This window comes from Rattus rattus, chromosome 16 (assembly GCF_011064425.1).
Source record: "Rattus rattus isolate New Zealand chromosome 16, Rrattus_CSIRO_v1, whole genome shotgun sequence".
In the NCBI taxonomy this organism is placed as follows: Eukaryota; Metazoa; Chordata; class Mammalia; order Rodentia; family Muridae; genus Rattus; species Rattus rattus.
Window position 1 is genome coordinate 43,936,482 of NC_046169.1, and position 16,858 is coordinate 43,953,339.

Consider the following 16,858-nt stretch of genomic DNA (forward strand, 5'->3'; position numbering starts at 1 on the left):
GAGTAAACCACATGCTTCCTGCCTGGGACAGCAGTTCACCAGCCACCAGCCCTGGAAGCAATCACTTCCTTGTGCAGTGGGGAGTTGAGTAGGGAGAAGGAGGAACCTCATTGCTAGAGCCACCATTCATGGCTACTAGAGCCCTTTCCCAGCCTGCTAGTCTGGTTGCCCTGTTTAGAGGAACTCGGTGGAAATTGGCAAGCATTTCCGAAGGCCTCTTCCTCCCATAAAGCTGGTTTACCAGACAACACTGCCTTTGCTTTGAGCCTTCTAATGGGAGTGAGTTAGGACTCTCCACCCTGCCCTCCTGTCTCCCAAGGAGTGTCGACTGAAACCCTGTGTGTATTCCAGCATTTAGCAGGCACTGGTGCCAAGGAGGGCCCTCCCCACCCTCAAGCTCCCTCTTATCACATGTGTTCCCTGCAGAAGTCCATGCACAGTGCTGTGTACACCTCCGTTTCCCTGTCTGCCCAGTTGATAGCATGATTAACATTGAACAGGTACGGGTGCAAGTCTCTGTTGGCTTAGTTTAGTTTTTTTTTTTTCTTTTTTCTTTTTTCTTTTTTTTCAGAGCTGGGGACCGAACCCAGGGCCTTGCGCTTGCTAGGCAAGCGCTCTACCACTGAGCTAAATCCCCAACCCCCCTTAGTTTAGTTTTTTTTTTTTTTTTTCTTTTTCTTTTTTTTTTGGAGCTGGGGACCGAACCCAGGGCCTTGCGTTTGCTAGGCAAGCGCTCTCCCCCTGAGCTAAATCCCCAACCCCCTTAGTTTAGTTTTTATGTCTCATGTCCTACCCAGACTCACACCAGGAAGTAGGAAATGTTTCACTAGTACATGCTGGCAGCGGCTGCTGGATGTTGGGAAGCAGCCTGGCTCATCAGCCTACTCCAGTCGAATTTATGGATTGTGGGAAATGCTGGGCTGCAAGATCAGTTCATTGTAAGCTTGGGAACCCAGTGGGACAATATTGGCCTTTCTCTGAGGTTTCGTGAGCTCTATCTGTCCGGACACCTAATCATTGTCCCACCTCCCTCCGTGTCACTTCCTGAATGGAACTCTCCTGTCCCCTTGTCTGGGAGTCTTCTCCTTGCAACTTCCTCATAGATCTGCAAAGCCTAGAGTCAAGGACTGAATCCCAACAATACTGAGGGCCCATGAAAGTTCTAGTCCCACGGCTGCCAGTTTGGCTTCTAAACCTGCTTCTTGGAGCTGCCAAGTGACCCTAAGTTTGTGAGCCCTCGGGTTCTGTCCAAAGATGCCTTGGGTTTACGCCACTGTCTGGCAAGTACACGGTCAAGAATAATTAAAGCTCGTGGCAAGAGAGGTCACTCAATGCCAAAAGCTCTGGATGCTCTTTCAGAGGACTTGGATTCAATTCCCTGTACCTAGACAGTTGTTCACAGACATCTGTAATTCCAGCTCCAGGAGATCTCATGACCTCTTTTGGTCTCTGTGGGCAGTGCATGCACATGACATTCCTGCAGGCAAAATACCTCCACACAAAATAAAAATTTAAAAAAAGAATTATAAACCATCAAACCCATTAGGACAAAGAGACAGCTCAGTAGGTAAAGGTACTTGCTGCTAAACCTGACAACCTGTGTTCAAATTCCTGGAACCCACATGGTGAAAGGAAAGAAGTGATGTCTATAACTTGTCCTCTGACTTCCACATACACACTATGACATGCGTACTCACACACGTATATACACAGCACAGTTATAAATTAATCTCCTACATGAGGCCAATGAGAGACATGGCCAGCCTACAAGACTGGTAAAAGAACTGTGGTCTCAGAGGTGACCTCAGAAACCTAGAAAGGACTACAAGGGGAGAGATAGAGACTGAATGTGGCTGTGTCCTCCTGGAGTGCATGTGCAGTTGCATGGACTCCATATTGGCAGACATCCTGCTCCACATCCAAGTCCAAGAGAACTGCTCAGAAGTACCTGGCATGGCTTTGTAAGGAAGTCGTTTGTGTAGGTACAGTACCTATGGTTCCTCCCTGAGGATTGGCTTGCAGCCATTCCCTGTAAACTTCCTGGCTCCTGGGCTGCTGAGGGTGCATAGGAGCCTGTAGGCTACAGTCACTCAGACATGTTGCAGGAGCAAACTTCAAATGATTGGATGGGCCTTGACCTCTGATCCATGTCTGGAGCCTCCTAAAATGGAGCATACAGACTAGCCCCCCTTTGTCCATCAAAGTGGTTACATCACAGAACAAATGAAACACTGTCCAACATAGGCAGTAAGCTTGCCTGCCTTGTGGCACAGACAGAGCAGCCTTTTCTGATGGTCCTCCCACCTTTCTTTGCAGTTTGCCTCCTTAGCACCTGCTGCTGTTTTGTTTTTTCCCTTCATTAACTGTGAGCCATGTGATTTTAAAGGCTCCATGCATGGAGAGGTGTGTGTCTGTGTGTCCATTGTCCACAGGAGCCCAGTGTACAAGAAAGGACTCGGATGTTGGCTTGTCGGCTGTTTGACTGTTGGTTGGCTGGCTGATTAGCTGGATGGATGGATGGATGGATGGATGGATGGATGGATGGATGGATGGATGATGGATGGATGGGTGGATGATGGATGGATGGATGGATGATGGATGGATGGGTGGATGATGGATGGATGTGTGGATGATGGATGGATGGATGATGGATGGATGGGTGGATGGATGGATGGGTGTGTGGATGGATGTGTGGATGGATGGATGGATGTGGATGTGTGGATGGGTGTGGGTGGATGGATGGATGGATGGATGATGGATGGGTGGGTGGATGATGGATGGATGATGGATGGATGGTGGATGGATAGATGTGTAGATGGATGGATGTGTGGATGGATGGATGTGGATGGATGGATGGATGGATGGATGATGGATGGGTGGGTGGATGGATGGATGGATGGGTGGATGGATGAATGGATGGGGGGGTGGATGATGGATGGATGGAGGATGGATGGATGGATGGATGGGTGGGTGGGTGGGTGGATGGGTGGTTGGATGGATGGATGGGTGGATGGATGGTTGGATGGATGGATGATGGATAGATGGGTGGATGGATGGGTGTAGATGGAAGGATGTGTGGATGGATGGGATGATGGATGGATGGATGGATGGGTGGGTGGGTGGATGGATGATGGATGGATGGGTGGATGATGGATGGATGATGGATGGATGGATGATGGATGGATGGATGGATGATGAATGGATGGGTGGATGGATAGATGTGTAGATGGATGGATGTGTGGATGGATGGATGGGATGATGGATGGATGGATGGATGGGTGGGTGGGTGGATAGTGAGTGGGTGGATGATGAGCTGATGATAACTGGTAGCTTGGGTGGATGAGTAGATGGACTAGTGGCTTGGTGGCTGGTCTACAAGGCCCAGAGGTGGGTATAAGTATAGGTATTCTCACCTGCCCACTGGAGCAAATAGGCCACCTTCTGGCTCTAGGCAGACACAGAGGTCCAGGTATACTGATCTCATCCTTCCGTAGTTGCTAGGGATGGAAGCATGGCATCTTCCCCACCTCTAGCATAGCTAGTAGGAAACTTCCTCAGAGTGAGTAAAAAGCAAGAAAGACCAAAGGGCAAGCAGGTGGCGCTGTTTGGGATCCACCTGGTTACAGAAGGTGACAACTGTCCCATGTGTCTGTGATTGCAGTTGTTTTCAGAATACAGGACTCGGCTCTATAAAACTGCAGGAGGTGGGGTTTTCAATCTGAGGACATCTACTTAAGAAACGATAACAGACAGCAGCCCACGCCACCTCCAGGGCTCCACCATAGAGTCACAGGGTACAGCACTCACTCCAGTCTGGCTTATAGAAAAGATGGCTTCTATATATATGTATCAGGCAGAAAGCATGCCTGGTGTTCTCACAGTTCAACTCATAGGTGTACATTTCAGCCCTCACGAGTTGCCAGTGAGTCTTTGTGCACTGTGGGTCAGAAGAGAGAACACCCCCATGGCTCTCAACCTGATGAGAAAGATACAAGAAGATTCTCAGTTGGTCTACTAATGAAAAGTCCCTGTAGAGTTAGTTCAGTCAGTGACTATGATCACCTTTAGCTCCTCAGGCTGGGCTAGTTCCTCTGCAGTCCACGTAGACCAAAGATACCAACATTCACATCTTTGGAGCCTTAGACATTTGCCTGGGTGAGGGGGCCCCATTTAGCCATCTGCACATACACTTTCATCCAGTCAGTGTCTTGGTCTTGGTACTCTGTTAGCTCCAATAGGAAATGGTATATCCAGCTCCTGCCAGTCTGGAGCTGGGGAGAAGTTGGCAGTTCCGGGCCCTAAACTGGTTCTAGGGCTGGCATGGCACGTGCTTATGGTGAAATGATTGGAATCTGAGGGCCTTGACCAAATCCATACCAATGGCTCTGGGGTGTTAGATCAGGAGGGATATAAAAGATGGAAGCAGGATGAATGTTCATTCATGTGCATTCACATAACCCCTTGCTGTCCCGTGCTAGCCTAACACTGCACCCAGGTTATTCATGAGGAGACCAAGCCCATCTATTACAAGCTGTGGGAATGTTCCCCATTAAACAGACCAGAGACCCGCACTGGGCAGAAGTGTGAAGTCATCATGCCTGGACATTTGTGTTCATGTCTGGGGCTGGAATGTGGCCTCTGCAAATAGTCTGGGAATGCTGTGAGCCTAGCTGTGTGGGTGGGTGTTCCTGCTGGTGCTGGTATCTAAGGCCAGTGATATCTGTTTGTTCTAGTTCTGGGTCCAGCCTTTTCTGGGCCCGTTTTCTTTTTCTGAGAGTGAAATAGGTTGTCCTAAGGGCTGTTCCAAACAGCCAACAGACTCAGATGTGTAAAACATTAAGCATAGCCAGTGCCAGGCAGCCCTGGGGTGTTTGCTTGTGCCTACAGCAGTGCATCAGCTCCATCCTACAAATGGCAAACGGAATTCAAGCAGTAGCTCAAGATCACAAACCTAAGGAGTTGCTGTGACTCCTGAAGGAGGCACTGTGGGTGCATGGGTGTGATGTCTTACTGTGTACTGTGGTAGGGAAGGGTAGCCCAGCTCAGCAGAGCCTCAGCAGGAAGAGAGGCCAGGCTGTGAACAGGGAGAGCAGTCTCTCAGTCCCCTGGGATAGCTTCAAAGTCAGTGACTGGAGGAATCAAGGGCAGAGCCAGTCACGGTGTGGCTCCTTAGGGCATTTCGTTCCTGTCCTGTCCGGTGTTAAATTTGCAGTCATCCAGGTGGGTTTTCTGGCCCTGTGTCTCTCTGTTCTTCCTGATGACTCTTCCAACAGACCCATGTCCAAAAGTTAAGGGGAAATGTCCTCCTGTCCCGTTTGTCACTTCCAGCACTGGAATGAACCTAACTCTAGTTTGTGGGGAGGATATAACCCTGGCCAGGAAGTCTTATTGGTCAGTGCATGTTTGTCTGAGACTTTTTCTCCCTGTCCCCAGATGAAGGTCACAATGGCCAGAGGGGGTGACCGGAACAGTGACGATGACAGTGTCCTTGAAGCTTCCAGCTCTCAGCGTAGCAGCTCGAGGGACCAGCTAAGTGATGTGAGTACCCCTGACTGACATCCTGGTGTCCCTCTGAAGGTATCCCATGGTTTGACCATGCCTGGCGACTCACACGGGGGCTGCTCGTGAGCAATTAGCAGTTTGTCTTCCCTCCAGAGCAAATTAGGTCTTCAGCCGTAGGAAGGTTTAAATGAAGGGCAGCAGTTAGAGCTGGCAGGAGCCCATCTGGAACATTAAGTATCTCACAGTGCACAGTAGCAGCCTGAGAACTCATCCTGTAATCCTCAGGTGGGCATCCTTCTGCCTTAGGGCAGATGCTACACCAACATTCTGCATTGATACCTGGGTACGAATGTCTCCACAAATGTGTCTGAAACACCAGGTGCCACCTTGCCCAAAGCAGAGTAGGCAGCTGCACATGTTGGCATGGGTCCTGAGGAACCTGGGGCTGGAGGGATGGGTAGGGGTGCATATGCAGTGATACAGGGATTTGGGGATACGTATCAGTGCCCCTGAGAGAGGACCCTGGGTGCTAGGTCTTTGGGATAGTCAGGCCCAAAGCCAAGTGGAAGGGGTCTGGAGCTTGACACAGGGCTGGCCTAGTGGGCATAGTCAGAGCAACCAGGCTCACTAGAACCGAGACACAGGGACTCAAGAACTGGGGTAGAAACAGAGGGGCCACCCGTGGGGTTGCTGTCTCAGGAGATGGCTACTGACACCAACCCTGCCCAGCTCCTGAAGTGGCCTCAGGGTGGTTTTTTTTTTTTTTTTTTTTGAAGGACTAAATTGAATGAGTCGTGTCTCATTATCATTTAAATAGGGGTTGGGGGTGCAGCCTGCTGCCGCAGAGGGAGGCATAATTGCCAGGCTCCTGATCTTGTTGCTGCAAGATGGGAAAATAGGCTGGTAATTGTCTGGGGCCGCAGGGCTGCCCTAGTTAGCACTCTAATTGCGGCCCAGGATGAATGAAGCTGCATTCTGAACACAGCTCGACATGAAGCTGAGAACTCACCAATTATGCCCCACCCCCACCCCATCAGCTGCCTGTGGCTAGCAGGTGGGACCCATACAGGGGTAGGTTTGGGTGGGCTCCGCCTTCCAAGCAGTGGCCCTAGGCCTAGTCCTGTCAGTAGCCTTTAGGAAAGGATACCAGGCATTGATTGCTTTGAAGGAAGGGAGGATTGTAGCTGGGCCTACTAGCTTCCATTCCCCTTTGCTGACTGTTTCCCATCTTATTGTCTCACGAGTAATCATGAAGTCCCCCTGCCACCCCACCCCCACTGTCATTTTGCAGGAGCTCAGCCTCTCCCTGCACCCCATCCTTCCACGGCTTCTGCTGCATGTGCACACACACACACACACACACACACACACACACACACACACACACGCACGTGATTGAATCTGCTCTGTGGCCTATCTTTGGAGCTGTGAAATCCCTGGCAGCTCAAGCTGCTCCTGGGTCCTTATGCCAGCTTCCATTATGGTCACTTGGCCTTTAGGACCCATGCTATCTCCCTGTTCCAGAAGGGCCTCCCTGTGGGTTCCAGAAGAAGTGGTGAAAGGCCAGCCAGGATCTTCCTGCTGTACTTCAGGGAACAGTTTTAGTTAGCGTCCTAGTCCCAAAGGAGCAGTGGATTGGCTAAGGGCATCCCTGCAGGGCCACCCAGAGCTATTGCATAACTGCTGGCCTGTCTAAGCCAGAAGAGAGACTACTACTTCAAAGGCGGCTCCAGAAGCTGTCTGGTGCACAGAAAGTCTATGTTCATCCCTGTGTCGTTCATCGTTGTCCCTCCCCCAGCCCTCCCAGTCTCCAGTGAGGCCTTACTGGCCGTAGGGTCTATTGCCTGTCTGCTGGGGCCACTGGCTGGGGCCTAGCCTGCCACTGACTGTCTTTTTCCTTTTCCCACAGAGCTCGGCACAGGCGGTTTCTGGGAGAGGCTACTCAGTAAGTCTCCAGCCCTTCCTCCTTTACTGTCTTTGTCCTTGCCTCAGGGCCATCCCTCAGCCAAAGCTGCCTCACAGCTCCAGTGCCTAGAGGGTCCCACCACCCTGGAACCTTCTCCTTTAGAATCCTGGTTGGGTTTGACCTCAGCAGCTTCCTGGCAGGCACTGATCTTGGGACATACACATTAGAGTCTCTAGGACTTTGACCAGGAACCTGAAGTGGGTCCCTGTACAGGTGAGCAGGGTGCCAAGAAGTGGGAAGTCCCAGGCTGCTGCTAATAAGGCGAGCAGATCTGGCTAGGGACCAAGGGTCGTGGGTGTCAAAGATGCCTGTGGTGTGTGAGCAGCCATATTCCAGCTCTCAGCCCCATTCATCTATCTGCTGGAGGGGCTTGGGCTTAGGCTGGAGGCTGAGAGGTCCAAAGTTGCTGTGTGCAGAGACTGTGGGGAGATGAATGTGTGTCCAAGTGGTGGGCTTGTGGCCAATGGAGAGCCACATCGGGGCAGGATGGCATTCAGCAAGCTCATGCTGCAAATATCCCGGTGTGGGCAGCCATACCCAGGTCTACTGGAGGGGCTTGATACATGTTCAGTGAGGTCCACTAGGGGTATGACCTCAGGCACAGTCGAGTCCCTCATCTACCTGAGCTGGTGGAGTGGCCCTGGCACCAACCAGAGCAGCCTCTGAACCTCCTCATGGCTTACTTCATTTCCTCTTGAATATCAAGAGAAACATTAATGACACCATAAAACCCAGAGCTTCATAAAAGCCATTTCTGCAGATTTATAGGCGTTTTGGCTCATTGGAGGTCTGGGGCTGGGACTCCGCCTGCCTCATCCCTGCAGCCCTGATTTACTGCCAGTTAGGCCTGCCTAGTTCACTCTCTAAATCGCAGTGGCTTTTTATAGGGTATGTAATTAACCCATTAGTTACCCAGTGGGGCCTATTGGAACAACTCTCCCAACCCTGGTGTCTACCCCAGATTCCTGGACACCGGAAAGAAAGCAAGGACGAGTTGGGCCAGCAGCCCAGGCTCAGCAGACCTTCCAGAGACCAGATCAAGGGTGGGGCTCCCTGCCTTGGCTGGAGGAGGGGCCTGGCCTCTTCTTTCTCCATCTACACTTCCCACCTCCCTAACCTCACCTCTTATGTTGTCCACCTGAGGTGTAGAAAACCAAGGCTCGTCAGACCTTGCTCCACTTCCAGTATGGGTTCCACTGAAAATATCTAGTATTTGGGCCTTCGATCACAGGGGCTATGGACACTTTGGAGAGGTGACTCCTGTAGGTGACCATGAAAAGGGACCTTTCATGATGGGACTTGGGCAGCCTTGTTCACACCTGAGCACTGAGAACAGCAGCCCTTGAGAGTGATTGTGATGCCCCTAGTTTGATGGATAGGCCTTCTCTGTCACCCTCCTTTGTGTAATGTCCTGATGTTCCTGGGAATGGCTTGTGACCAGGACTTTGTTGGACACTGAGAAGTAAGCCATCTTCATAGAGGGCTCCAGTACCAGAATCTGCTGGCAGTACTCGGAACCATGAGAGTTGAAGCAGCTGGCACTGGAGTCAGCCATGCATGTCTGGGCTAGTACCTGGGCACAGGCTTAAATCTAAATTCCCAGGGGTCTGAAGCATCCCATGGGAAGGAAGAATGCTACGTCTTGGAACATACTCCTGATGCTGTGGCCCTGTGTGACACTAATGTTTGGACAGAGGCTCTAAAGCTAATCCAAGTTGATAACAAATGATCTCTGGCCTGAGTCCCCTGGAGTATGTGGGGCATCGCTGCTCTGAACTACCTGGCCATTTTTCTGCTTCCAAGTCCACCATCATCATATAAGACTTCTCTCAAGACCTTGCTTTTCTATTTTCCTAAAAAGCCCACAATTAACTTGCCAGATGCTTGTAGTTTAACCCCCTGTGGCAGCTGCGTAAGAGTGACAGTTGGGGGCAGGAAGGGAAGAGGCAGCTGGTCTGCAGTGTGACTGTAGGGCTCCCATCTGAGCAACAGACCCAGAAGGGCCTTGGAACCTACACAGCCTAGGTCCTAGCATATGCAGATATCTTAGACCTGGCTTGAATCAACAGATCTCTAGGGTCTTCCTGTGTAGAATTTTCTGCTTCAGAGTGCCATTGCGAGCCCTGATACTTACACACTATCTCTACCTGGGACCTCATGTCCATTTGTCCTATGGGTTCAGACGGGAGCCGAGCTCCAGGCAGACAGCAAGAGACACTGCCCAGTCTAATCAGCAGGTGTACATGTTTGAATGTGTGTTGCATGTAAATGGGACTTTATGTGCTATCTAGATCATGTGGCTCTATGGCTTTTTATGTAGTAACTGTTGTCTTTCCTTGGCCTGAGTATCTGTTTTTATCATCTGTAGTTTATGCATTCCAGCACATCTGTAGACATTACTCACATGTCCCTCTGGCTTCTCAGCTAATCCCGTTTTCTCACTGCGTTTGTGTGCAGCTCTGGCTGTTTGTAGCACTGGTGTGGATGTGGGTGAATGCTTCCCTACCTGAGCACTTCTTCTCCTTGCCCCAGAGCATCACTGTGCTCACACCACTATGTATCTCTAACCTAGCTTTGTAGGGTCTTGTTTTGAGATAAGGTCCTCTCTGAGTAGCTGTCACTGTCAAGCAATCTATTTATGTAGACTGGCCTTGAATTTGTAGAAATTTACCTGTCTACCCAGTGCCAAGACTAAAGGCACACCCAGCTTCAGACTCCATTTTTTTAAATTAATGAGTTAATTTTGTAGCACTAGGATTTGAACTGAGGTCCTTGTACACACTAGGCAAGCATTCCTCCACTAAACTACATCCCCACCTGCAAACTGTGGGGGCTTTTTTTTGTTGTTGTTGTTGTTTTTTAAAGATTTATTCATTTATTATATATAAGTACACTGTAGCTGTCTTCAGATACACCGGAAGAGGGCATTGGATCCCATTACAGATGGTTGTGAGCCACCATGTGGTTGCTGGGAATTGAACTCAGGACCTCTGGAAGAGTAGTCGGGTGCTCTTAACCGCTGAGCTATCTCTCCAGCCTGCAAACTGTGTTTTTAAAGTAGGTTAATTTTGCTGAGATTTATCCCCAGAAAAATCCTTATTGTTCATCCTTAGTAGCTTTCACTCTGAAAGGTAGGCACACCTCCCCAATATGCCACCAAATGTTTGTTCCATAAAATTAGTCAGTGATTTTCTTTTCTTTTTCTTTTTTTTTTTCCTTTTTTCTTTTTTTCGGAGCTGGTCAGTGATTTTCTTAATTTTGATTGCTCACAGCCAAGGTTGTGATCATGTGTCTCCTGGAAAGTGGGGCTCAGAGGTTTCCTTTAGGAAAGGAAATGAGAACAATTTCTGTACGTAAAAATTGCCAGTTGGCCTCCCATCCTCAGTACTAAGAATGTTCTAGAAGTGCCCATGCCCAGCAAGTGTAGACATTGTCTAGGATCAGGAGCAGAGGAGATGGAGGTAGCCATAGTGGAGCTGAACTGACCAGTGCTGATAGGGTGCAGACTGGAGACCTAGCCTGTAATGTGGAGTTAAACTGTTGGTATTACTCTTGCTCTGCAGATGAGGTCTCAAGGCTTGAAGAGGCTACAGAACACACCTGCCAGGCTCTGGCTTCAGGGAGAGTTTGCTGAGTCCAAGGTCTACATCTCCCTCCATTACACACACACACACACACACACACACACACACACACACACACACACACACACACACACACACACACACACACACACACACATGCCCCAAGGTCCTCTACGTGGCAGTTTGGCCCAAAGTTCCCTAAGTACCTTGTCACGTTAGAAAGGAACTGTTGTCTGAGTGTCCTGCCTAGACCCTCCACCTTGGTGCCTGGAGCACCATCAGGAACCCTGGTAGCCCCCAGGCCGCCTTCCCTGTGGTCTCCCTATTGCCCTCTGGTCTTCTCCATCATAGGGACCTTGTTACAGGTATGAGAAAGACACTGCTCATTTCTTTACCCTTCTCCTCCAGTGAGTGTTCAATGAGCATCTCCTGTGTGTCAGCCACAGTAGCACACAGCTCAGAGTCTGACCACGGTGACAAGGAAGGCATGGCTGCCCTCACAGGCTAGAAAAGTCTCCAGCCTCTGTCCTACTGGTCCCATCAAGTCAGCTGCAGCCCTGCTTCTGATCTTAGGCAACTGCGCACCTGCGAGGCATGGATACTTCCAGAGCATCCTCAGTACCGAGTGTGGGGAGCCTGGTGTGGGTGGGGAGTGAGAGGAGAAGCAGAAGGGCCAGGTAGGTGTTGCTTACCTCATGTGGTAGGTAGGGGTAGGCCTGTGTGAGCTGTGCCTAAGGGCAGCTACAGGAAGGCCCTGCAGTAGAAGCCTAAGTACGCTTGAGGGGCCACAGGCAGGTGAGAATTCTGATGAAGAAGCTCTCGAGGTGAGGCTCCCGGGCAGTGAGCCAGGGAAGCTCTGGCTGTGGTGCAGCATACGAGTCGTGCAGGAGGGTAGGATGTGGTGAGGAAGCTGCACTGCCTTCTTCCAGCCTTGATGGTTAGGGCAGGTGAGGATGCTTTTGTGTGAGGGCAGACATCAAGGCCAGGTACAGAATCAGGATCCCACCGGCAAGCAGTACCTGCTGGAGAAGTCCCCTTGGCACCTGGCACAGGGTACAATTAGCTGATTATTATAGTTATTATTCTTATTTTAAATTATTTTTAGTGTGCGTGTGTGTGTGTGTGTGTGTGTGTGTGTGTGTGTGTGTGTGTGTGTGTGTGTGTGTGTGTGTACGCACACGCGCCCGCATGCCTGTATAAGTTTATGTGTACTGTGTGCTTCTAGGTGCCTTTGGAGGCCAGAAGAGGGCTTTAGATCCCATAGGATTGGAGTTACAGGTAACTATGAGCCACCCAATGTAGGTGCTGTAAATTAAACCCAGATCCTCTGCAAGAGCAGGAAGTGATGCTCTAAACTGCTGAGCCGTCCCTCAATCCCTCAAAAATTAACTTTACATTGTTAGATTGTAACCTACTAATGTCTGTGTGAGCCACTTCCTTCTCAGCTCATCCCACTGAAGATCCTTACACTAAAGAGTCCCTGAGGGCAGCTGAACCTGGGGTGCACTTCTCATTGCTCCCTACGCTTCCAATAGGGAAACGTGCAGGAGAATGCTGGTAGGGCTTCGGTACCTGCTGTGGCTTAAATGCCAGGGCAGTCCTCTGCTGTTTACAGACAGGGCGACGCTCCTGTGTCAGAAGCCCCTCATCACGTAGGTAGCCTGACCGCCTAACAAGTAACCCTGAGGGTGATGTTGTGAAGCTCGTGAGAAATTTAGTCCACACATCAGGAGTTCACACAGGACACCTATAGCTGTCCCCCAGCATCTGGGCCCTCTAAGCATCAGCCTTGCCAGCCTGCCTCATCTATGTATTTTCAAACTGAGGCTGGTGCTTGGTGCTTCTGTGAATGGACCCTCAGGGTCACCTCATATGATCTGCGTAGCTGATATTTTGATTACAGGGACCCTACTTCTTTTTTTTCCCACAGAGACCACACCAGGTTTGGGCCCACAATGACTGTCTGCGGTGTGCAGGACTCATAGCACGTAGGAAACAAAGGTTTTATCCCAGCAGCTAAGCTCTGTGAGCCTGGGACTCCCTTACACAGCTTGAAGGATCCCCAGAGACTGAGGGTAAACAGAGCGCTGTTCACTACTGGAAGAGTGAGTGTCTGTTCTGAAGATCTGAGGCCACGTGCTCCTTGGGCTTAGCCGCTGCTTGAGGCTGCTGTTTCAGCCAAGATGCCAGTCTCTGCAGACTTCAAGGTTGTAGGACCCCTGCTGACTACAGGAACAGTCAAAGGAAGGGCTATAGTCTGTGGAAAGGGTAGCAGGTCTCCTTCAAACCCCAAACAGGCTACCTGTGTCCATCTTGTGCGGCTGGCGTGGGGACCCTCACCCAGTGAAGTTACCATACATGGCCATTTGGTTTGGAGCATAGCCATCCAGAGCTCTAGGCTCTCTGCTGTACCCTCACCCTACACGATGGACATCCTTTTGTAATCACCCCCTGTTCTTTCTGTTCTTTGCCGAGGAAAGTCTCTATGGCCACTGTGGCACTAATCCTGGGTCCTTAGGGGTAGAAGTGGAGGCTGTGCTTCCATCCTGCCGGACCATGTGAACCTGCTCTGTGCCTGCAGAGAAGAGCCAGTGTGGCTCCTCATAGCCCAGCTCTCGACCAACGTTACCCCAACCTCAGAGGACATGAGGTTCCAGCCTGAGAGTCCTGAGTGGGCAACAGTGTCCTGTTGAGGGTGCCTGAGGGCCAAGAGCACCGGGGAAGGAAGGAATTCTTTATCACGTGGATACTCTTCTTTGGCCTCTCTTAGGTTGTCGTGCCTGAGCTGTGGCACTGCTACTGGGCTCCACACCTGACCCTGCCATTTTTCTTCTGGGTCTGAGTGCTGTGCTTTGAGTTGGCTGAGCTGGGACTGACTGGCTTGCTCATCTGTGCAACGGCCTAAAGATGCCTCTGTCACCCCCAAAGCACGGTCTTGCCTGCCTCTGGAATACCTGTGAGTGTCACTGAGTCCCTAGGCTATGCTCAGGCAATCCAGAGCCAGACAGTGTGATCTGAGCAGTTAGGGCTGTTCTGCCTTGGAAGGAGGATAGACTGGAATCTCTCTGGGCCATACAACCACTTCCCCAGATGCAGGTCTTAGCTGTGCTTAAAGCCAGGTGTGTCATTTGGTTAGGTGGCCAAGGTATCAAAAAGAGAACAGAATAGGGGTGGCCTGAGGTAGATATGCCTCAGAGCTGGGGCTAACATTATACACGGGCAGAGCTGTCACCCCTTCATCAAGTCCTGAAGGGAACACAGCTATTCTGATATACCTGTTCTACCTTGTGCCTTCCAGTGACAAAAGCGAGCCCCCCTCTATCCTCTATCCCATGCCAGTGCCTCTGCCCTGGTCAGAGTCACATGTCTGCCCTAGCCTGGCAGCCCTGTAGTGTAGGCTCTGCATTCACGAGGCAGGTTTATGACATCCATTGTGCTGTTCCTAGTGCCACTTCCAAGTGATCGTAATTTGAACAAAAGCAATAAACCTGCCAGCCTCTCTCTGGAGCTGGGCGGGGAATTGGGGGGCACCTACTCCTCTCCTCCTGACCTCAGCACAGGAGTCTTTAAAGTGGAGTAGCTCATGCCTCCCACTCATCAACCTTGTAGAATGACCTAGTCTGAGGGCAACAGCATGGGCAATCTAGTTGCACTCTGCTGATCCCTCCGAGGGGGGACTAGAGATGCAGGGCTACCAGTGCAGAAGAAGCCATACGTGGATAAAACTCCTGCAGGGATAGTGCACACAAAAGACAGAAATGAAGCCGGCAGTGGTGGCTCATGCCTTTAATCCCAACCCTGTGGAAGCAGAGGCAGGTGAATCACTGAGTTCCAGGCCAGCCTGGTATACAGGTTATCCATCCATGACAGACAGAGAAACCCTGTCTTGAAGCAAACACCCCTCCCCCCCCAAAAAAGATAGGTAAGTGACATCAGAGTAACTACTTGGAAGAAAAGTGGTACTAGGTCATGCTGGAGAGATATATTGCCACCCTAGTGATCAGGGATGGATAGCACTGTGATTGCAGAGAGGCCACCCCAGTGGCCAGGGCTGAGGCTCAAGGGAGAAATGGCAAGCAGTTGGGTGAGGGCTCTACTCAGTGGTATTTTGGCATATTCAGGGAACTAGAAGAAGGTGGGTATTGCTAGATGAGGAGCCCAGAGAAGCAGAGTGTGGAGGCAAGGGACTATGAGGCAGTAAGTGTACCGGTCCTTCTCTGCATGCTTTAGGTTAGATGGTTAAGAAGATAAGAGTCCCAAGCCTGAGGGAGGGAGTGGTGCCGGGTGAGGACCATTTCAGTGGCTTAGGCACAGCTGCAGCTGGGTCACCTCAGGAGAAGTCTCCTTGGTGAGTTTGGAGTTATCGTCAACCAGAGCATAGGCAGGTCTTGCAGGATCTGGAAGATGACGGTCCAGCCATATTCTGTAGGTATGTGGTTCTGTGCAAAGGTGATGTGGGTGCAACATGAACCACAGCATTTCCGAGGACTTCTCTTCTCCCACAGTATTCCCGTCCCTTCTAAAAGTTCCTCCATGTTATCTTTTCACAGTGACAGTTGACTTTTGAAAGAGGCATAGTGCAACTTACAGTTTCAGAAACAGGCACACATCAAATCCTTGGTATGAACATTGAATAGCGAAGTAGTGGTCCCTCAAGGGCCATGTCTAGATGGGGACAGTGGGCATGGTCCTTCCCTGTCCCATTTTACCCTTAGAGACAGGACATGACCCTGCAGAGATTACCCCAAGCTTCTACTCACACTGATGTCTGGCTTAAGAGGTCCTGTCACTGTTTCTGACTCATGATTTATGTAGCTCAACTGTCAAGTAATTCTACCCTCAGAATGAGGATGTAAGCTGGTGGCTGGGCTGGACTGGAGGCCATCTAGAATGTGTCTTCACCCAGCCCTGGGCAGGGTCTTTCAAGGCACCTTCTCAAGGTCTGCCCAGGGGGCAGTCAGGAATCTCCAGGCTCTGGATGGAGCCAGTTGTAGCTAACTCAGCCTAGGCAGGCCCAGGTCGAACCAGTCACACTGCTCCAGGCTTGGGATAGACCTAGTTTCACAAGGGTGCCCTTCCCCCCCCCATGGCCTCCTTAGTTCCTCCCTATCTCCCCCTATGCCCAATGCTGCCTTCTCGGGGGTCAGTTCCTTTCTTGCCTATAACTTTGAGGTGATTCTCCCCTAACTTATGTGCCTGGGCCACTGGGCTTTGCTGTGAGAAGTGAAATAGCTCATAGGTTAGAGACTCCACTTCTCTGCCCAGCTTCCCCAGTGTTGGACAGTGGAGCTACAGAGATAGGCTCTTTTGGCACATTAGGCTTAAGACCTTCAGAGAACACTGTGTGCCATGGCCAAACGTAAGGCGGGTCTGTGGGGCTACCACACTCTTCCTAGCTCAGAAGCCTATTAGGTCCTGCCTTTTAGGCTGGAGTCACTAGACCCTTTGGGCAGTTCAATGCTGACCCAGTACAGCTGTATTCCTACTCCATGGCCTTAGGTCCCCACAGAAGGTCAGAGGGTCAACAAGGAGATGGAGCATCCCCTAATCCCAGCAATTCTGACTCAGAAGTGCTGTGGCCTGGTGCTCCACTCTTTCTGTGTCCCTCCTGGGGCTGCCAGTGCTTCCTGTCATCACAGGGACCTACAGGGACCCCTGACTGTAGGTCCTGAACCATAACAGGCCTCTCAGGGCAGCCTGGTTCCTGAGTTCTTGCCCCATCTTTCTACACCCTGAACACCTCCCAGCAACCTTGGCTAAAAGATTTCTGTAGAGGGTCCATGACTAGCCATAGTTGAAAACTAGA

At 50.8% G+C, this 16,858-nt stretch overlaps 1 protein-coding gene across 1 annotated transcript in view; it reads left to right on the forward strand.

The window, feature by feature from the left end:
- Fbrsl1 (fibrosin like 1) overlaps window positions 1-16,858 on the forward strand; it is an 88,357-nt gene that overhangs the window by 25,639 nt on the left and 45,860 nt on the right. The window contains exons 3-4 of the mRNA XM_032887237.1: window positions 5,434-5,538; window positions 7,412-7,447. Of these exons, the coding sequence (XP_032743128.1) occupies window positions 5,434-5,538; window positions 7,412-7,447 (141 nt within the window). The remainder of the gene's footprint in view (window positions 1-5,433; window positions 5,539-7,411; window positions 7,448-16,858) is intronic.